The 23,265-nt window shown below is 41.4% G+C and overlaps 1 protein-coding gene across 1 annotated transcript in view; it reads right to left on the bottom strand.

Moving 5' to 3' along the window:
* LOC146002226 (uncharacterized) overlaps positions 1 to 22,000 on the bottom strand; it is a 96,215-nt gene extending 74,215 nt beyond the window's left edge. Inside the window, exon 1 of the mRNA XM_083139943.1 lies at positions 21,883 to 22,000. Within this exon, the coding sequence (XP_082996069.1) occupies positions 21,883 to 21,912 (30 nt within the window). The 5' untranslated portion in view covers positions 21,913 to 22,000. The remainder of the gene's footprint in view (positions 1 to 21,882) is intronic.
* Positions 22,001 to 23,265: the final 1,265 nt, after the last annotated feature.

Here is a 23,265-nt window from a genome sequence, read left to right as displayed (position 1 = left end):
CGGTCGTTTATTGTCATACTATTGCGAGGCGGGGATAGATACTTTGAAATATTACACTGTTTTGTTTACCTTTGATATGTAGATTCGAACAATCATAACACACTAATAGCATAATATCCGGTACCTGAAAAACGTCAAATAACAACACTGACGAACGGTAAAAAAGTGAATATATATTGTAACAACAAAAAAATATTGCAATCAACAACTGTTTACAAAGCCTCCTCACTCTCACAACATTCACTCTATCTCTCTTTCACACACATGAGGTATTTTTACATGTGAAGTATGGATACAAATCATGGATCTCATTAACATATCATTCCTTTTAATTTTAAACCTTAATGTGAATTTGGGGCATTTGTCCGCCAGCTCCTGTGCTCTTTTAAATTAACTTAAGTGCCAGCCCTCGGAAAGCGGTTAACTAAGACTATTGGGTCGGCGGGGTTAAATCTTTCGTTCGAATGAACGTGTGCATCGAGTCGTAAGCACGACATTATACAAGTTTCTCGGACGGGGGTATTACACACAAGCCTCTCTCGTCCAATGAGAACAACTACTCAATTACATAGTGATGCAAAAACTTAATTGGCTCCAGCTGCCGGAATACACTAATCAATCGTCGGCGCGAGCAAAAATTACCTTAAAAACCACCATGCAACAAATAATACTATTTCACGCACACGACCATGCAATAAAACTTACGCCTTCCACAATTAAAAGGGACTCATCAGTCAAGTATTGACGAGTTAAATGGCGCGACGGGGCGGTCGGTTACACAAGAAATGGAGCACACTTTGACAATTTACACTAAATGTTAAAGAAATGAAATGGAGCTTCTAACGCTGAATGCAGACAATTAAATTAGAACATCTGAACATGAAATAACCCTTTTTTACAACAATACCAAAAATTGTCAGAGACGGAAATTAGGTTCGGGGTTTCCTGAGTAACTTTGCGAATAAGTGAGACTTCGGCGTTAACTGTACGGTGTTGATACTAACGACGCACGTTTACATGGACATGAGACCCTCTGAAGTATACTGTACCAGACTCTGCTACATGGCGTGGTCATGCATCTCTCCTGGACGCGGGACTTGCACACGGTTCCTTTGTGGCGAAATTGTCCTCCGAGGTCGATCGCGACGAAGAATAATTGCGACGACCTGGTGTACTTGCACCTCCTTAGTACTTCGGGCGTTCCTCTTGCCACTAGCGTCGGATGTACGTGGTCACGCGCCTGTCCGGAATCTCTCTGGTGACGGGCTTCGATTCGGGGTCGTTCTGGAAGCGTCGTTCTGGAGTCGTCTTTCAATCTCTCCCTCTGGCTTCGATCGGCGTCGTTCTGGAGTCGTCCTTCAATCTCTCTCTCTGGTGACGGGCTTCGATTGGCGTCGTTCTGAAGACGTCCTTCGGGCTTTGGGCAGTGTTTGGCTTTGATGTCGTCTTTGGCGTTGGCTGACTGGCTTCATCGGAAGATGGCGATGCATCGTTGCGGGGTCAGGGAAGCCGACAGACTCCCTTCTCAATCTCCTTTAGCCTCCCATGATTATGTAGTTAACGCTTGGCAAAAAACAAATCACCGCGTAATCTTCACCAAAATAAGGCGCACACTGGTAACTCTCTATCTGCAAGTCGCTCACAGTACGTAAGGAAACAAAGTTCACGGACACAAAGCAATGATCACGCGAGAGTGTAGCGCGGAGATGCTCTCTCTATGAAATCCGGGTAAAAACTGTGTCTGGAATCATAGTACTGCCTATATATAAGAGATTCGAATTCTTCCGTTGAAAGGGACGCTCAAGTGGCTTGGCTTCTGTTTCAGAGGGATGGAAATGACCTCTCTCCATTGTCTTGAAACGCGGTCGGCGACGCGTCCTGGATCCTTGCAGTTTTGGGCTCTAGCTGATTTCTCTGGTCATCCGTGAACATGGGTTAGCCCGCCCGCTGCGACTCAAGCCTGGTAGCGACGAAAATAATCTTTCCTTATCTTCGCGTTGGTGCAAATATGTCATGTCCTAAGCCGAAAAGACAGTTCCGCTGTCACTCAGAAAAACCCGTCCCCAACTCCCGACGTCTGCCTCGGATACAAATTTATCCGCAAAATCAAGAACCTCACACTTTTATATTTGAACATAAAATGAATCAATAAACAAAAAATAATTTATATCGAACTGAGTTTCACATGTCACTAGATACCGTGACAAAGAGCACCAGAACACATTTTACTTGCAGATACAGAATCTATCGGAAGTTGTACTGAAATTTTTAATAAGAGTGCACTTTCTTTTTACTTGACAAATGTGTAATCTCTGAAACCCGAGATCTTAGAATTGGGTTCCGAGATTTTTTTCTTTTTAATAATGATTTATTTTAGTATTCCCCTTCATTTCTTTTGGTTACTCTAGTGATAAAAACAATCGACGTAATATTGTTAATGGTTTCTAATAACACGCTCTGTACCTACCCAATGATGAGAATTTCTCGCACACAATGGGGCCGTGGCGGAGAGTGGGTTACCAAAACTAGTAAAGGGGGGGGGGGGGGGGGCAAGGACAGTTTACTTTTTCTTGGTACACAAGACTTAGTTTAGCATTAAGAGGCCATGGTGCGGGGGTAAAAAGTGGGTAGGCACACAGACCTCCAGGTACCAGACCGGAAACGTGGGCCTCTTAACATGGGTCAACTTGAATCCAAAAATATCAAAGCGGGAACATACCGTCATATTTCTACTTGTAACAATTATTTTGAAGCTTGTGAGCCATTGCACCACACAAGACTGCAATTTTTAAGTTTACTAAGAAGTATATCATTTTACATATTGCACTCCACAAATGAGTACAAATAATTTCTTCCTAAATATGGAAATTTAACAATCTCTCATGCGCATCTCCCGCCATATTTCTACCTCCAGGGCTATTATGCGCGAGCGAAGACACGCGGCTTCAAACAAAAGCTCATCGTTTGCAGTCCTATAGGATACAGGAGTGAAAACATATGACACAGAGGAGAGAATGATGAGCATAGGGAGAAAAGATACAGTGAAAAACGAACACCATACGTTACATATAATAAGACGTTCAATAGGGGAGATTTAATCTAATCTAATAAATATGGATCAATATTATAAAATTTAAGGAATAAATTTTTCAAAGCTACAAAGGCGGAATGCATTAGAGAGAGTGATGCTGTAACCAGTTTCTTCCTACATTTGTAAGGTTACTGTACAGTCAACGACAATAAAAATGCTACAGCTAGATCCTGAAATGCTCGCTTCTCTGCTAGGCGTCATGTGTGTTGCCTAACTCTACAGCGGTGGTAGAAGTTGCCATGGAAAATTTACTATTAATATCCACATATAGAGTTACGCTACATGCATAACGCCTTGCAGGGAAGAGAGAGAGTATTTCAGGATCAAGATGTCCCATTTTATTGCCGGTGACTGTACGTACAGTACAACATTACGCAAGATTTTCGCGTTGATGAGGTTTGTAACTCAGTGAAGATGAGTTTCCGTCGATTATGTGTAAATTTTGTGTAGAGAGTATGATTGTTAAAGGTCCAGGAATTTTAAATGAATTCAACTCTGGCCCAGTAGAAAAAATCATCAAGCGTAAATGGGTTCTGGACCGTAAAGAACCTTTTTATGTTTAAAGTATTTCAATTCGGTCCCGCATGAATTTAAATACGGTCCAGGAACCTTTTTTCCGATGAATTTAAATTCGGTCCAGGAACTTTTTTTTTTTGGATGAATTTAAATAGGTTCCAAGTTCCGTATTGAAATGAAACAATACGCCACTTGGACCGAATTTAAATTGTGCGAGAAAAAAGATTCCGGTCCTGTTACGGAACCCAATAGAACCCATTAGAATGTATGCGTTCCTCGATCTTTAAGAACAACAGGGTTAGGAGGCACATAGTGGTTCGGATCCCACTTTAAACTGTAGGTCCAGTCCCGATTAGACTTACTGTGCATAAAGTGGACTTTAAACAGTCAATCAATCAATCAAATTGAACAACAGGGTTAGGGGGGTGTTAAAAGTCCAGAAATTGTAAATAAATTCAATTCTGCTCCGGGAGAGAAAATCAGCATGTGTACATAGGTTCTCGGCTATAAAGAACCTTTTTATGTTTAAAGTATTTCAATTCGGTCCAGGGACCTTTTTTCAATCAAACAGTAAGCAACTTGTACCGAATTTTAATTGTGCGAGAAAGAAATGTTCCGGTCCTGCAGCGGAACCCAATAGAGCACACAAGAATTTATAGGTTCCTCGACATTTAACAACCTTGGTAGAAACAGCTATTACAATATCGACCAAAGTAACTAATGGTGCAATATGTAACGTATCCTAGGAAAATTATTATCCTTTCCCTAACGTACTGGGCATAACCTAGCGGTACTCTCCCTTCAGATGTTTATTTTCATATCAGTTGGATATCATCTTGAAAGCTAATGCACATTCTCTTCTGGAAGGTCGAGAGATTTTTAGGAAGATGCGCATTCCATTAGCCGTTTATAGTGTGAACTAAATATCGTGAGTGCATTTTTCCGAATTGCTCTTCGGATATTATGCAGACGCCATTCTTTTATGGTATTACTAGGTGATGATGAGCCAAGGCCACAATGTAGGCGTTTCACAACATCTTGCACGCCAGAAAGAATGCATCAATTGATGTTGTTTCGTGAAAGAGGAGCCTTTCACTTTCGCCAGTGTACGTAGGATTTTTCTCACATATTATATTCCTGCTTACATTATTCCACTGTAAAAAAGTTCAGTGAAGAAATGACGGTATGGGACTATAATGACCATAACCTATTTTTAAAGTATTATTTTTTGTATCATAGTTAACTGTAAGTAATGTCATTTTAATTATTGAGATTTTTTCAGAACTATATACTTGTATCGTACACAATTGCAATTCTTAATCATTATCGATCTCTATGCATATGAAAGTTTTTCTTATACAGGGTGTTTCCGGCCTGATGATACAAACTTTCAGGGATGACGAAGAAGGGCACATGTATCAATTATATATATATGGAACCCTAGTCCGGAAACGACTTAGTCGAAAGTTATAAGCGAAAATCGGTGTAGGAAGATGTAATACTTTTAGTACCTGCACAAGTTTCACAAGCTGTTCCGTGGCCAGCTCGGTCACCTGATCAGATCCCACTTGATTTCTTCTTGTGGGGTCATGTGAAAAGTCTTGTGTACGAGACACCTCTAGTACACTGAAGAGGATCTCCTGGCAAGAATTCTCGCTGCCTGTGACATTGTTCGAACGACCCCGGGGTTGTTCCAACGGGTACGCCAGAACTTTGTGCGACGATGTCATGCCTGCAGCGAAGCTGGGGGACGCCACTTTGAACAACTGTTGTGAATGTAGCAGCTTGTGAAACTTGTGCAGGCAGGTAATAAAAGTATTACATCTTCATACACCGATTTTCGCTTATAACTTTCGACTAAGTCGTTTCCGGACCAGGGTTCGTTATCCCAAATTGATACATGTGCCCTTCTCCATCATCCCTGAAAGTTTATATCATCAGCCCGGAAACACCCTGTATGTTTCAGTGTAGGTTAACATACTACATAACACGTAGTTAGTAATGCTATTAGTACACTGAACGTAATGAGTAAGACTAGACATGAGATATAACTAAAATGCTTTATGAATCATTGCCTTGACTCATCTTAGCAAACAGGTCGGTAGGTGCCGTGGCTTGCTCCGAGTTGATACATTCCTGGAGATGAGGCCTGCTCAAGAAAAGGTTTTATAAAAAAATGTATATTATCATATTTCACATTTTTTTAGTGTTATGTAAAAACACATGCTTGCAATCATTAAAAGTTGGAATACTGAGAAAATACACAGAATGATAATTTGTAGATTCTGCTCATGTTTCCAGGAATGTCCAGCATCAGAGATTGCGTGTTCGAACGTGAGGATCAGCAACCTTCAGATATTAATATACATAATGATTTCTCGCTTCAGAAAAACCAGGAAATATACTCTTCGCCTGATTTCGCCCAAATAGATTCTCGCTAGGCACCGAAAGGAATGTCCGACACGAAACATTGGTACCGGTCTTTCACAAGGATGGCACGCAGGTCTTTCCTACAAAGATGTCACCGAGACATAACCAAAATCAATCGAGGCGGTCCGTGGGCCGGCCTGGATCGTGACGTGTTGTGAATCGAGTGCCATTGTTCCGGGGAAATGTGTGTCGGACCAACCTGCCTTTTTGCTTCTTTTTTTCCCCCTATTGGGCAACATGATGAGTCTCTGCAATGCCGCGAAGGCGGTGAAAGTTGTTGGCTGCAAGTTCACGTTATGCATTGCATGAGTTAACCCTCGCCAGACGTTCCAGCGTTAGCATCGGGTTACGTAACCGAGAACTAACGAGACCCAGATCCGGTTCAGATGCAGAACGGTTGACAGGAATTTCTGCCGGAAAATTACGATGATGCCCACGCACATTAACCTTCGACGAACGGTTCTGCTGACCAGTGTTGCCAACTATTATCCTATTTGTACACTAAAATAGTATTTTACCGTTATACGGAGTCACGGTAGTCCAGTCGGTAGGACGTCTGATTTGAACGTCGGAGACGAAGGGTATCAGACCATGTTATCTGCACAGAGCGTCTCTGGAATTCACCCAGCCTCTCATAAAATGAGGACCTCCCCGATGGCGCAGGGGTAGCAGCGTCTCCTTTAATCAAGGGGTCCCGGGTTCGATACCCGGTGGAGGCACATAGTGGTTCGGATCCTACTTTAAACTGTAGGTCCAGTCCCGATTAGCCTTACTGTGCATAAAGTGGACTTAAAACACCAAATCAACTAACCAATCTCATAAAATGGATACCTGGTGGGAACTCCGGGATATTCAACCAGGAGCGTGGTACTGATCACATCACCTCCACGATGGTCGAGAATGTGAATGCGTGTAAGCCCTGCCTCACATACTCACTTTTTTAATCAATGGGTCCCGGGTTCGATACCCGGTGGAAGCACATAGTGGTTCGGATTCCATTTTAAACTGTAGGTTTAGTCACGATTAGCCTTACTGTGCACAAAGTGGACTTAAAACACCAACTCAAGAACCAAACACTCACTTTTTGAACCTTCATGGCTTGTTGCAACGTATACTCAGTCCCTGCTTCCTCTGGAGCAAGGCCGAGCATAGTGACAAAGAAGGGGGGAAATCGAGTGCGCAGATCAATGCGGTACACGCTGTTGCGAAGGCTGGTAACTTCAGTCGCTTCCCCTCCACGCAATCCCATTCCCTCTCGCGTCTTTACTATTTGCGCAGACACATGCTCCAGTGATGCCCGGGACTTAGTATAAATAAAAAGTTTTTTTGTTTTTTTACCGTTATACGTTAATAGCAAATACACTCTGTCTCGGAATGTGTGGAGCAAGGCGGCGCATAACGACACAGAAGGGGAGAAGGCGAGTTGGCGGAGAAAAGCAGTGCGCGCAGTTGCAAATGTCTGGTAGCTGCAATCGTTCTCCTCCACGCACTCACTGCCCTCCTCATGCTTTCATTGGTCGAGCCCTCTGGAGCCACTAGTTGCACAGAGGACTTGTTTTCGTTCGCTTGCTCCAAATTTTCTCAGGACTGAGTGTAAGGCTGGATGGTAATAGCTCAATTGGTGATGTACCCAGATGATTCACAACGTCGACAAATGAATCATCATTATAAGAAATTTTTACAGTAGGATTTCTAATTTTTATCTGTTTATGGTTTGATCCATATGGCACGAATGACAAATATGAAGTAGGTTTACTCTTGAATTGTGCGGAGGGCCAGATTGGGAATACAAACAGGGTGGTGGAATTCATTAGAAGAGCGCATTGAGTAAATCACTCAGCTCCCTGTAAAAATAATATCAAAATCAAGTATTGCAATAACAAAACATACCAGATAGTTGACAGTTAACAGTTGAAATTTCTTGAAGTTTTTCTGTAGAAGCATCGTTTCCTTGACTCCCATCTGTTTTATAGTTGTGGTAATGGCGTAGTGCGATGAATTGGTTTCTGTTACCTCTGCAACTGTCGCTCGAGGTTCGGTCTGTGATGGCAGTTCAGTTACGAACTGAGTGTTGTGGTCCTTAAAAGGGCCGACAGAATTTTGGTCCTAAAAAGGGCCGTCAGAATTTTGGTCCTAAAAAGGGCCTATCATTAATTGTTGGTCCTAAAAGGGCCGTTTTGCTATGACATTTCGTGTTATATCTGAGTTGTTTTGGTTGTCTGCTGAGACCATTTCTGTGACGATGTCGACGAGTGCCTGTAGGACTATAAATGATCTTTCTTTCTCGATCTTTGACTTTTCGACCAGATAGGGAGAGTTCTTATCCTTAGAATTCGCAAAGAAATAGTTTACTTAAAAGAATTAAATTTGATCTACAATAATTATTATTACTAAATCTACAAAACTTCATTATTTTATCAGATGTTTTAGGGTGCCATTATAGTGTATGAAAAACTATTAAATAAATATCAACTTTCTAGCATTACATATTATTTGTAACCAATTTTTTTAAATAAAATTTCTTCTGCCATCTATGAACGGAAAAATATATACCTTGATATTTTCAGAGCGAATGCTATTGTCGGTCAACAGTGGATTAGTAGAGATGGATAACTATTATAGTTATAGGCCACAATAGGCTGTCCTTTTAGCAGGCTGTCCTCCCCCACCCACTCCCTCGCTGAGGTAGGACACCTACTCGCCGCTACTGTGTGCATACATTTTAAAACAACATGTAACAAACGAAAGTGAACGAAACACTTCAGAAAACAATATATTACGTTCTCACCAACATCATAAGAATTGGAACGCGTAAATTTAGGGGAAACACATGACTCTGCATTAAACTACATATCTCCTCAACCCCTGACTCTAGAGGCACGAAACAAAAACCAATCCCTAGAGGAAATCATAAGCTGTGAATTTGGTTCAGTGACTTTTGGACGTGAATTACACAGTTTCTTAAATGTTTGCTGTTTTTTGAGTCAGAACAACTTTTACGCTAATTCTAAAAATTATAGAAAATATTTGAATCTTTCTAATTCAGCTAAGATTTATGGTACGTACTTCTATGAAACAAAAACCACAATTTAGATTTTTTTTCTGCTCTTTCATTTTGGTTATATACGTATATGTAGCTTTTTCCAGATATTATATATTTTTTATTTTTAATGTGAATTTTTGCCACCATTGTCGAAGATTGTTAGATTTTCCCCAAACAATTGGATGGTGAATTTTTAATATATTATTTATTCACTATACCATTCCGCACAATCTGGCACAAAAAAAATGTTTTGCAATTATTTCCGGGTGAAATCATTTATTTTCTATACTAATTGCTCTGGTGCGCCAGTCTAACCATGGTTGTATGAGCGGTAGGCCAACTTTAGGCGGAAGCATTTCCTTTTAACATTTTTGCTAGCATAAATGCTATGTAATAAATGCTTCCAAAAATATTTAACAGGCAGTACTTTACGCAAAGCATTTCATGCAACAGTTCGGTTATACGTGTCCTGTATGCTTTAAAAAGTACGTATTTAAGCAGCGCCATTGGTTGGTACCTAAAACGTTATTCGTCTCGGTTGAATAGTTATCGTATTTTAAAAATGCGAAGTGCTGCGTTGTTTACATATCACGTGGCCGCCGTAACGTCTGCACTCGTGACCTAGAGCCTGCTTCTGATTGGTTATGCTACGAAAAAAGCTTCGGAAATAGGGCGGATCCTATCCTTGAGAAATGCCATAAGATTTTTGACTTTACACGGTAACATTTTGGTCATGGCAGAAATGTTTAAGAAAAATGCTTTCGTCTAAAACGGGCCAATTCAAGTGAGGCGGGGGACATTTTTGAAGCACGTGATTTTAGCTCTAGAAAACAATAAAAAATATCGTGCTCTTGGTGAAACGTTCGCATGGTTGACAACCCTGCGTGAGACGGGAGTTCTTTTTGCAGTTACCTGTCTCTTAGTGCTATCACAGTGGTTAATGACTCAGCAATGCATGTGGATGCAGAGAATATTTCCTCATGCAGATCGCGTTCTTAACCAACTTTCCCACTCGATTGGACCACGTTTCGAAGGAATCCATCTGCATCCTTTGGCAACTTTTCCATCGCCATCCATTTGCAAAATCTGTCCACTTTTCTTCGCTTCTACAAGCCAAGAGGCCAAAGAGCGTTTGAATTCATTAACCTTAGAACTCCAACAGAAGAAGGAAGTTGGATTTTGCACAAGTCCACTGCGACGTCATAGTATACTCGAAAACTATGGATCTGAGATTAATTCCTCACTAAGATTTCTAGCTTTTCTCTGATATCTTGTTGGAACATTTAAAAATGATATGAATTGAAAAAGATATATGCTAGGTAGCTAGTTAAAAACGGTCCTCTCTGTTATGGCAACAAATGATCCTCCTGCCTGCATGTATCTGCAGTGCCATTGCAGCGTTTTACTTTTGCAAGCTTCACTGAACATCAGGCTGAACCAGGGGTGCCCACCCCCCCAAGGTCAATGACACATTCCCCCCAAAATCATGTCATGCGTCCCCCAAATCAAATCAGTCGCGCCCTCAAACCATATCGTAATCCCCACAAAGTATTTAATTACGACAGCGTGTCTACCCAAAGTAACTTTTTCTTAGCTTTACTGAACACTACTTGATCTGCCCCTCCTCCCTAAACAGGTGTGCCCATTACTTCATGTTGATTTAAACTTCGATTATAATAAACATAATTTTATTACGTAAAAACATGCATGATTAGCTTAGGTATGCCACACGTCATTTGTTTGTGCCGCTGCAAATGCACGTGCTTCTTTCTTGCGTAACTTCATATACAGGGTGTCACAGTTAAAGGTAACTCAGCTCTGATCAGCAGTTACATGCCAAGGATCATGAAAATAAATTAAGTGTGTGTAATGATGACCATCAGCCTCTACAAAGGTTCACGTTACATTGGACTATTCCATTTTACTGGTGCATTTGTCTCATAAACAGATGTCTTTGAACCTGGCTACTTTTAACTGGGGCACGTATATTCCTTTTCCGGAATGTCTGGAGTAAGAGAACGCGAACTCGTCCTGGGCGCACGTTGCGGGTGTGTCTCGTCCAATGAACGCGCGGAGGGGAGGGGTCGCGCGGGAGGGGGCGACTCGACTAGCCAATCGCACCCTTCTCCACCTAGTCTGACCCCGCCCACAAGGTTTCGCCTCTGCGCGTCGCTACTCCAGACATTCCGGAAAAGTTGTATAGTATTAGTATATGGCGACACGCGAGCTAGTGACAAGCTGGCATTTTGTAAGTGGCCCACGCAATATTGCCAAATTTATATTTTAATGATGAATTAAACATTAAATGAAGTTGATATTGAAATTAAGTTTCATGTAAGAAATTTGTTATTCAATCGGCATTGAATTTCCAGGAGGAAGTTGCCCTCCCTGCCATTGCAGATCTGCGGACAATATGACCTCCCTCTCTCATTCCTTTTTTAGGAATATTGCTCTCCCTCTTGCTTGATATTTCCAGCAGTTGGCCTTGAACTTGTTCTCTTTAGAATGCATCTTTCTCGAGACAATGAAGATGATTGATGACATTTATGACACTTATGCCAAGGTTGGGACTCGGACCCGGGAACTTCGATGGCGAGATCAACAATCTAGCTCGGCCAAACCAGCAAGTAGTTCCAATGCTTACGCACTGGAAGAATGGAATCTCCAGGAAGGACTGTTGAGGACTACGGCCTCCCATTTGCCTCAATTCTATGAAGTTCCTGTTAACCCTACCACTACAACCAACATATTTTAGATTGCATTGCAATCCAGATATAATATATAGTTTTTCAGGGTATCCGAATTGAAACGCCCCAATGGCAGCTGTCTGTCACTCCACATGTATTATGTATCCAAATGAATTATACATAAATGAATATAAAGGGTGTTTCATAAAGTGCGCAGGTTTTAAATAGCTTGTCATTTTTTTGTTTGAAGGTTGGCAACACTCGCTTATCATTTTCGTTATCTCTTATCATTCCGATTATTAATTGAGCAATTGTTTTTTCTTCTTCAGATGTTCAGTTGAGTTGCCATGGAGCGGTTCACTATCGAGCAACGCGTCGTTATTTTGAAAACACATTACAGAAACGGAGAGTGCTATGCAGAGACAGTTCGTAAAGTGTCGACTATGCGGTAGCTATGCATTGTTTGCTTAACGGATGTTTATTCCTGGCACCTCGACAACAATAGAAAAGTACGGGAAATCACATATTAACGGTATCCAGTTCATCTAGAAGAGGCCACTCCCCGTTTCTGTAATGTGTTTTCAAAATAACGACGCGTTGCTCGATAGTGAACCGCTCCATGGTAACTCAACTGAACATCTGAAGAAGAAAAAACAATTGCTCAATTAATAATCGGAATGATAAGAGATAACGAAAATGATAAGAGCAGTGCTGCCAACCTTCAGACAAAAAAATGACAAGCGATTTAAAACCTACGCACTTTATGAAACACCCTTTACATAGTCAACTGTGAGGAAAGTAGCAATTAGTACATTTAGTACATTTCTACATACGCCCCACGAGTCTGACTGAAGATGTCCAGTCAATGCTCGATTCCCCGCCAGGTTGCCTGTAGCATGTGTGGTGTGACTGTCCCATTGACAACTGTAGTCCTTTCACGAAGCTGTTCCATAGATGTCTCTTTCGTTGAATTCACTGGACTTCCTCCGTGGGGCGCATGTGGAAATGTACTAAATGTACTAATTGATACGTTCCTCACAGGAACTTCACGATTATGTATATTCATTTATGCATAATTCATTTGGATACATCAAATACAGCCGGCCCCCATGGCGGAGTGGTTAGCACATCCCGCTACGACGCCAGAGATATCGGGTTCGAATCCCGGCCTGGGCATGGATGTTTGTGAGTGTCCATTCATCAATTTCATCACATCATTACTCATCATCATCGTAGCAAATAAGCCAAAAGTGGCACAAGACGCGAAGTAAAATAAAGCAAATCAATCAATCAATCAACATCAAATACATGTGGAGTTACAGACAGTTGCCATTAGGGCGTTTCTATTTGGACACCCTGTTTATCCATTCTGGATGGGTATATATTTGACCTAGATGCCTGTAAGCTACACCTTTGAGGACCTTTCCAATGTGCTGGCAAATTTGTCGTACCATTCAGATGTAGTACTTTGGCAGTCTGTCAAAATTACTTTTCTATTTCCATTTAAGTCCTGACTAGTGATGTGCACCGTCCACTAGTTTATACCATGGACTAATTTATACTATCGACTAATTAGTCATCAGTCTTGAGAAACAAATGCACGTTTCGTCAACTTTCATCCGCCAGTACTTCTTCAGCTACAAATACATGAAATAGGCGCATAAACTGTCGGCTATGAGATAACATGCAAAGCCGCCCTCCGTGACGGAGTGTTTATCACAGCGAGCTACGGCGCCAGGGTTCTCAGGTTCGAATCCCGACGTGGCATGAGAGTTCTTTGTGAGTGTCTCTTCATACATTTCATAACTCATCCTCATCCTCGCAATAAGCCAAAAGTGGAAATAAAGTGACGCTACGGTAAGAAAAATCAAATGATAATACACAATTATACTAATTTTGGATAATGTTTCATCGTCTAATAGTTTTAAAAGTAAGTAAAAGTAAAGTGCTCCCCTGTGCATAGCACCACGCCATGAAGACGTATAGGGGGTGTGGGGGTAACGCACCACACTTTCTTGATCCGGTCATGAGTGGGGGTGGTGTGATCAGCATCACGCCCCTGACCGCCTTTACCCCCCAGAGTTTCCCCCAGGTACCCATGTTATTCGACGCTGGGTGGGCGCCGGGGCCGCTTCCAACGTTAGAAAAGTTCCCGGATTTGAACCGGCCGGGGATCGAACCCGGGACCTGGAGCGTGGTAGTCAGACGCGTTACAGACTTTTTTTTTTTTAGATTGAAGGAAATACCCCCTACACGGAGGTATCCCCCACCATTCACACTTTTTCTCACTTTTACACTTTTCAATTATTACAGTTTCTCAGTTCCTTATCATCTGGACAAACACAAATACCCATGCCTTACCCGGGACTCGAACCCGGAACCCCTGGCGTCGTAGCCCGCTCTGATAATCACTCCGCCACTAAAATGATTGTTTGATTTGACGTTTTAAGTCCACTTTATGCACAGTAAGGCTAATCGGGACTGGGCCTACAGTTTAAAGTGGAATCCGAACCACTAGTGCCTCCACCGGGTATCGAACCCGGGACCCCTTGATTACAAAGCGACGACGCTACCACTGCGCCATCAGGGAGGCCTCAACCGACTGAGCCACCGCTTTTTAAAAGTAGTTTAGCATAAATTCTCCTAATAGGTCTCCTAATCGAGCAAGTTGTCGTCTAATACTAGTTCAAGAAGCATTGGGCAAAATATTTGAATAATACGCTTTTTAAATTAATTGACAACGGTTCGACCAATAGAGTCGAAAAGTAGGGCATCAAAAAATTCGACTAATATAAGTCGAGAAAGTAATCGACTTTTTTCTAAAGGTTCGATTGGTTAGTTGAATGACGAGAAAACTAGTCGGCTATTGAAAGATGAGCAGATGGGACATTAGGAAGCAAATAATAAGTTACGAGCATGTAGAGAAAATTACAAGTTGAGCCTTCGATAAATCTTCCGCCGTTGTGCACGCGGGGAGAGAAAAAACATGCATCCCAACACTTCGAACGGCAGTTGTAAATATTTTTGTGAAGCGATTCTCCTCATTTACATCTCTGTCACGCCCGCTTGCTGTTTACGGCATAGAAATGAAGAAGCGAAAGAAACAGACCTGCTAAGACATTACGCACACCGTGAGAAGAACGAGTGAGAAATTCGTCGGATTTACGTGACTCTCCCATAGCGTGTTTGGCGAGCGCACACGTTGTTGCAGTAAATGTTCGGACGGTTGAAAGAACGGCGCTCGCTATAAATTGTTGCGTAGCCTGTCTGCTGATCCCGCTACACGTTAGCTTTTATTTAAGCACTGCTAAACTAGTTTCCTTTTATGATGATTTCATCTGTCACGTGCCGGCGTCATCCGTCAAAGGAAATGCATGATAAAGGTCTCCCCGATGGCGCAGTTGTGGCGTCGTTGCCTTGTAATCAAGGGGTCCCGGGTTCGATACCCGGTGGAGGCACATAGTGGTTCGGATCCCACTTTAAACTGTAGGTCCAGTCCCGATTAGCCTTACTGTGCATAAAGTGGACTTAAAACACCAACGCAACATGAAATGCATGATAATTCACCAAAGGGTTCCGACTTCGATTCCCAATATCACCAAAAGCTGTAGGTCCACTCTCAATTAACGCTTGTGTATAGTCAGTTCCGTATATCTCTGGAACAAGTGAACGAAAAGAAGTCCCTGCACAAGTAGTGACGTGGGGCCTCCCCGATGGCGTAATGGTAATGTCGTCGCCTTGCAATCATGGGATCCCGGGTTCGATACTCGGTGGAGGCGCAAGTGGTTCGGATTCCACTTTAAACTGTAGGTCCAGTCCCCATTAGCCTTCATTAGCCACCAATCACCAATGGACACTTGAAAGGGAATGGGATTGCGTGGAGGGTGGAAAGCGACTGCAGCCTTCGTAGCAGCATGTACTGCTTCGCTCTGCCCACTCGATTCTCCCTGCTTTTCTGTCCCTATGTGCGGTATTGCTCCAGAAAATTTGATGGAATATTTTTGTCAAACCTTATCTCACAGTTCTGCTTACCTCTTTGGCGGAGTGGTTAGCACAGACCACTATGATGCCAGAGGGCCCAGTTCGAATCATGGCCTGGGCATTGGTTCATCAATTTCATCACATCATCTTTGTGATTAGCCAAAAGTGTCAGAAGACAGAAGTAAAATAAATCAAATGAATAATATATTGCTCATGCACGTACGAATTACGGACACACGAACGAAGTTTCTAACGAGGGCATTACAAATCTCATAAGTTTAAAAATACTTGTATTTTTGTATACCTATTGTAGGTATTTTTGCGTATATATTGCCACGGTAGTCCAGTTCGTAGGGCATCTGACTATCACGTGGAAGACAAGAGTTCGATTCTCGGGGTGACTGACCTTGTGAGGTGTTTAGTCATCCGCTCATCAAAATGTACCTGCGGTAAAGTTGGGCATGGAGTGATGCTGATCACACCTTCAGCTGAGAACCAGGATGTGTGGAGGTCACCTTCGAATCCCTACAAGGAGTGAGTTGCAGAGTCTGGCGATTGCCTGGCAGATTATGGATTGAAACATAATACCGTGCTTTTTTCCCTCGGGGCCTTTGTTTCAATGCCAAACTGTGATTGCAATCAAGTCCTCCCATTTACTTCGATATTTTCAACCAGATATTGAACGCACTAAGTTAAATAAATTGAATAATTAAAACAACAGATAATAATCATATAGCTTATATAGACTGACTCCGAAAACTTCTAATCTTCAAAACATCAATAGTACATTCATACCCATTAAGATAGTAAAATCTGTTAAGATGGGGGAAAATACAAAATTCTATTCTGATTATTGAATTCTGTTATCTTGCCTTTTCCTTTAATTTATTTGTGATTTTTAATTTTATGACATTCAATTTTTCACTTTTGGAGGGTTAAGCGGGAGACTAATTGTAACCAAACCTCGTCCACCAATAAAGTATTCTGAATTTTTGAATTTGAATTAGTGTTTTAAGTCCAATTTATGCACAGTAAGGCTAATCGGAAATGGACCTACAGTTTAAAGTGGGATCCGAACTACTAAGTGCTTCTACCGGGTATCGAACCCGTAAAGTATTCTGAATTAAAAGTCGAATTAAAATAACCAATGAATATAGTGGCTCTGTCGTCACCTTGCAATCAACGTATCCTGGGTTCGATACCCGGTGGAGGCACATTTCGCAGTGGTTCGTATCCCACTTCAAACTGTAGGTTCAGTCCCAATTAGCCTATCTGTGAATAAAGTGGATTTAAAGAAAAAAATCAATTCAAATTCAATTCATATTACGAGATATTGATATGATCGCTGGGGAAAGCATTTCCCAAATAGCCTAGTGTAAGTAAGTGTACTAGTAAGTACTCCCAATAGTATAAAAGTTCCAATTTTCGTGTTCGTATAATTTTATCTTTCACTACTTTATTAACGATACAGGGTGTCTGAAAAGTCATGCGACCGAGACTTTGAGCGTATGTAATTTTTGTACATGTACGTATTAAAAAGAAACAACAAGAAAATCATGTCTCTATAGCTTTTGTATAAAAGTTACATACTTTCAAAGTGTCGGTGACGTTTTGGACACCCTGTATAACCGTGGTGCTGAATATAACTTTCAGAAACAAATTCAACCTTAGAGAAAGCGCCAATTACAGAGTAGTGTGACACGGAATTCTAGTCTCGTGTTCATTACCATGGAAGGGTGTTCTTAAAAATGGATGGAGGACTAAAATAACATTTTGTTAAAATGAAGGACAGAAAACAGGAGGAAAGTGAAGATGCGAGTCACGATTTATTACAAGGACGAGGAACTGCATTAATTGCAAGCTAGAGAACAGTATTCAGTTTTTTAAACATTAAATATCCCATCTTCCCAAGGTGAAACTTTCGAGGAACACTCTTCCAACAGGAACATTTCAGCATTTTATCTTTTTTCATTCATTAAGTGCTAGAGATCCCAATACCATGTCTTTTTCTTTTGCAATCGGAAAATTCGTTCAGCCTTGAAAATTATAGCAATTCTGTTTTCATGGTGAATTATCTTACGCAACCGGACCATATTAAGGGATATATCACGAGTTTTCGCTCTGGGTGAGGGTGGAGGCATCTCAAGAATGAACATAAATTTGACTTTTGAGAAAACATTGGAGATGTGCTGATGAAACACTGGGTTAAAATATTGTGTACCTCGACTGTTCACAAGGGCCTCCCCGATAAGGATGTTGACCTTCGTGGCGGAGTGGTCAGCGCAGTGCTCTACCACGCCAGGGGTTCCGGTTTCGAATCCCGGATAAGTCATGTGTGTTTGTGGTTGTCGTCAATCAGGAAATGTTTACAGGATTCTTGTTGGGAAACCTGATGGTAAGAGGAAGGCCAAGACGAAGATGGAGGGATAACGTTGAGATGGACCTAAAGGAAATCGATAAGGATGGAAAAGATTGGAATGATCTTGCCCAGGATAGGGACAGATGGAAGGCTTGTGTTGCTGCAGCCATAAACCTTCGGGTTTAAGAAGGCTAGAGAGTTAGTTAGTCGAGATAACAGAGGACTGATAGGAACTGATAGGCTATCTGTGAAAACAGAGAATAGGATAACGGGATAAACTGCCGCTTAGGGGTTTTCCTTATAAAAAATGGAAGAGTGGTGATGTTATAGCCTTGTAATCAAGAGGTTCTTGGTTCGATAGCCGGTGGAGGCACATGGTGGTACGGATCCCTCTTTAATCTGTAGGCCCAGTCCAGATTAGCCTTACAGTGCATCAAGTGGACTTAAAGCAAAAATTCAATTCAAATTCGGCTGTTCAGTGTTGCATTTCCTAAGCTGTCTTCCACTAATGGTCTATTTGTCGATTGCAGGTGCAGTGACTAAATTATCATTATGGTTGAGCTGAGAAAAATTAACTATGGTATTTGATTTTTGTTATTTAGCTTGACTATCTCTCAATTTTGGCTAATTATAGCGCTGAGTATTGATGAAATTGATGAATTGACACTCACAAAGATCACCCATGGCCAGACTGGGATTTGAACATGAGGGCTCTGGCGTCGTAGCCCATTGTGCTAGCGACTACGCCACGAAAGTCGTCGAACTTCAGTTCTACAATATGTGTCTATTAATGTTCAAATTATTCCAAAGCAAGCGTCCACTTTTAGTGTAGTGTCGTCTCTATATCCCCATTGCTATTCTAAAGACAGGGTTTTTTTTTATAAATGGCTAATAATTTCGTTGTTGTGCGGTTCTATAAACATTTACAATTAAGAATTGTTATGTAATTTGCGTAATTATGAACACTAACCGATCTTCGAAGTAGCCGACAATAGATACTGTAAGTTTGAGTTTCCGGAAAATTGATTGATTTGTTGATTAAGTCTACTTTATGCACAGTAAGTCTAATCGGGACTGGACCTACAGTTTAAAGTGTGATCCGAACCACTTGTGCCTCCACCGGGTATCGAACCCGGGACCCCTTGATTAGAAGGCAACAACACTACCACTGCGCAATCGGGGAGGCCCGAGTTACCCGTAAAAGGTAGCTGTAGATTACGAGCTTCATCAACTTTAATTGAACATAATCAATCAATTATCTCAATCGCTATACAGCTTGACAAGTAAGAGAGGTGAACGACTTTAGTTTTTCCTTTGTCTTTCTCCACGCAAGAACTGAGCCTCCCCGATGGCGTAGTGGTAATGCCATCGCCTAGTAGTCAAGTGCTTCCAGGTTCGATACCCGGTGGAGGCATATAGTAGTTCGGATCCCACTTTAAACTGTAGGTCCAGTCCCGATTAGCATATCTGTGCATAAATTGGACATAAAACAACAACTTAACTCCAGGCAATAAATACTTGAGATATGAAGTTCATAAGTCAGAAAAGACCCGACCAGACTGCAGTAGAATCATGAAATACCTTGACAGGCCTTTCCATTAGCTTTAATTGTTGTCTTTCTTGCTTAGATATGTAGTGTTTATCCATATCCCCTAACATCACCCCACTTTTTTTGGCAACGCTCATTGAAAATGTACACAAAGGCCTAATTTGTTATTTCGTGTGAGAATTAATGTTCCCACCCTTCAAATATACCCACTGCATCCCTAAAACTGAAAATTCGGATACACGTAGGCCTCACAAAATAACAACCGAGCAAGAAGGGGAGTAAAAAAACAATTGCTTTCTTGGTCTTCTGCTTTGCTTATTATGTTGCGAAGGCATATACCGTATTTGCTGGCGTATAAGACCCATTTCCGTACCCACTTTTGAGGAAAAATCTTTATCACTGAATTTATGCGTATAATTAATTTACAGTATTTCAAATATTAAATAAAATGTAAATCTACTTCCAACAAATAATAATAACAATAATAACTCATGGCTCGACAGCCCTTGAAGGGCCTTGGCCAGTCTCCCTCCCACAATCCTACCTAGAGGTGTGGAGATCTTCAACCAGTAATGGGGTGACATGGGGTCAGCACGTCGAACCCTCAGCCATTGTTGTGAACGGGTTACGCTACTCACTCGGAGCTCCCCAATTTTGTCACGATGGTGGGTTGCCACGGGTCCTATACCGTAGTACATTGGCCGAGAACCCAGACACCGAACCCAGGCGGACTCGAACCGGCGCCGTCTCTCAATCGGAGTCCAAAGCACAGCGCCTTAGACCGAACGGCCACGGAGGAGGACACTTTCAACAAATAACTTAGCTAATCTAACTAGGAAAGAATAAATTTTAATCTTCTTCGTGGCACCGTAAAGAAGCAAGAATGAAATCGTGTAACTCAGAACAGAGAAAATTTTCAGAAACAAAAATAATAAAAAAAAAATGAGTATCGGCATATAAGACGCACCCTATTTTTCAGACCTATTTTTAAAGGAAAAAAGTGCGTCTTATACTCCAGCAAATACGGTATATTATGGGTACAAATTCTATTAAGGCATTGGGATTCGAGATTTGTCTCCTAGAATATTGCAGTTGGGATTAATTCTGAGACTCATCACAAAACGCCTCATAAAGCATTTTGAAGTTAACAGCATGGAAACGATTTTCTTCCAATAATTTCTCATACCTCGGTACTGTCTCTTTGTGAAAAAACTAAATTATAGTTTTAAACGTATGGATAGGATCCTGGTTTCAATTTATAGCTTTCGATTTCATTGTTGCTGTTAATGTATGCCGATTATATAACTAAGAAGTGCAAATAAAATCGTTATTTATAAGAGGTGAACATAACAAAACGCTACCTCTTTAAATGTATAGTGTGAATAAACTTGTAAATACCTAAATTATATTCAAGGGGTCCCGGGTTCGATACCGGGTGGAGTCACATAGTGGTCCGGATACTACTTTAAACTGTAAATCCAGTCTCGATTAGCCTATGTGGGTATAATAATGTGGGCTCCAAAACTCAAACAAACCTAAATTAAAGCACAATTTATATTTTGTAAGCAAGAGAAATCGTCGAGAGATATGCAAACCTGGAGCTGAGATACTGAATGACTTGACCAGGATTATATGGACGCTAAATATCTCCTCCAAAGGAAGAGACTGTATTTCCAATTCAACGAAATTAAATACAATTTCCGTCGAGGATCGAACTCGGGACCCCTTAGTTAAAAGGCAACAATGATTTTAAGATAGTTTCTCGAGACAGCATTGTTTTGTTACTGTTTTCTGTGACATTTTTATTATTTTACGTAGCTTTTTATCTCTTAAGGTTAACCGCGACGATGTAAATGAATGACGTTGAATGAAGGGGAGACTCACAACGGTACGTCGGTACCCAGGCTGGGACTTTAACCCGGAACCTTCTAAACTCGAGCACTTTATGGCTAGTTAACCACCACGGCAATGCGAGTGGGTACTGACGAAAAGAAATTAATGATATTAGAAACACAAAGCAGGATTCGAACCTGTGTCCTTCAGGGGAAAAATGATACGAAGCCTGAAGAAAAAAACACTTTGGAGACGGTATGGCACCAAACACGGAGCAGAAAAGGGTTGAAATATTCATTTCCGCACTAAGAACAACCGAGGCTGCGAATATCTGTGGAGAAAAAAAACACTGTAGCAAAAAAAACGTGGCGACGGGATGAAGCACACACTCACCAGCCACGCGATCCCCTTCTTCCTAATCATCCTGTACTTTGGCGAATCTCACCACATCGCCTGCCACCCAAGACTGAAGCATCAACAGCGAAGGTTTTACTTTTATAAACGCCGAGAGGTTCACGATTGGTTCGGGCAAGCCCCCTCGCCTGCCGTTGCTTCACTGTCACTACCAACCTTTTTGCTCTCACGTACAGAACACTTTCGCTTGTTCCACAGCGGTACTGCTCCGTCAGGCAACCCGGTGGAGCGTCCTCAAGGTTAAAAAGCATTCTCGACCTTCTTGCTTGTGCACATCAATCCGCAACTGGAAAACGACCAAAAAGGAACGTGTAGATAAAAAAGGCAAAGAAAAAAAACACCTTTGGAGCCAAAAAGGAACTTTTTCGCTTCTATTATTTATTCTTACTGCCCGGAATTTCCACCCACGTGGTCATGCGTTTGTAAAACGATATCTTGACGGATGTTGAGGTCAATTCTGATGACTTGGTCTTCTCGTATCTCTGTTTTGTCATCTTCGGAAGCTCCTTCATTTCCTCTCGAGATTCTTGCTGTTTGACCTTCGAGTAGCGGACCACGGATGGTGGCAATGAACGGAATACATTCACGGTGACAACAAAAGCGAACACAAAACAGTTTTTTTTTCTTTTCGTTTCTTTTACGCTACGTGAGTCATTTTCCTGCGAACAAGGGACGAAAAATCCACCTGTCTTCAGAGGGCCATATTTTTGCACCTCCGGTACTCAGAAAGAATATAGAAAATCACGGATCCAGTTGTGTGGGCGCTAGCTATGTTTCTGTAATGAACCCAAGGGCTTCAACACAGGGGGCCCAGGGGGGCTCTTGCCATACGGACTGAAAAAAGTTCATGTTGGTGAAATTTTAGCTATATTTTATTACAAAATTATATTGTTTCCTGCTATTATCAGGCTGCCATTTACAACAATTAACTACCATGCCCAACAAAATAACGAGAGAACATTTTCACAATAGATATTAGAATCATATTTAATGACGTAACTAGGGGTGTGAGAGACGGGAAAAGCTTGGTCGTCCCGACCAAAATTTTGTTGAATGAAAATATTGTTCATTTCGCGAGCAGGTCGGGAAATTTTCGAAATTTTCCAATGCTGTTAAAATCTCCAATTGTACACTTATTTCTTCTTCCAACGATTGTTTTTGAACTTCCGGAATTGAACTGTTAATTTCAATAAATTTCAGACATTTATAGTGCAGAAAATATAAAAAATGACCTCTTTTAAAATAAGAACCTTTGGAATTTCTTGGGTGTTTGGGATTACGAAAAGTGGGGAAATCATTTACAGAAATCGGGATCTGACCTTGGAAATACACACCCCTTCATAAAAGTAAACATTTAACGCA

The sequence above is a fragment of the Lepisma saccharinum genome, chromosome 18 (genome assembly GCF_977018435.1).
Source record: "Lepisma saccharinum chromosome 18, izLepSacc3.1, whole genome shotgun sequence".
NCBI lineage: Eukaryota > Metazoa > Arthropoda > Insecta > Zygentoma > Lepismatidae > Lepisma > Lepisma saccharinum.
The sequence above is the reverse complement of the archived record's forward strand: the minus strand, read 5'-3'. Positions and strand labels throughout refer to the sequence as shown.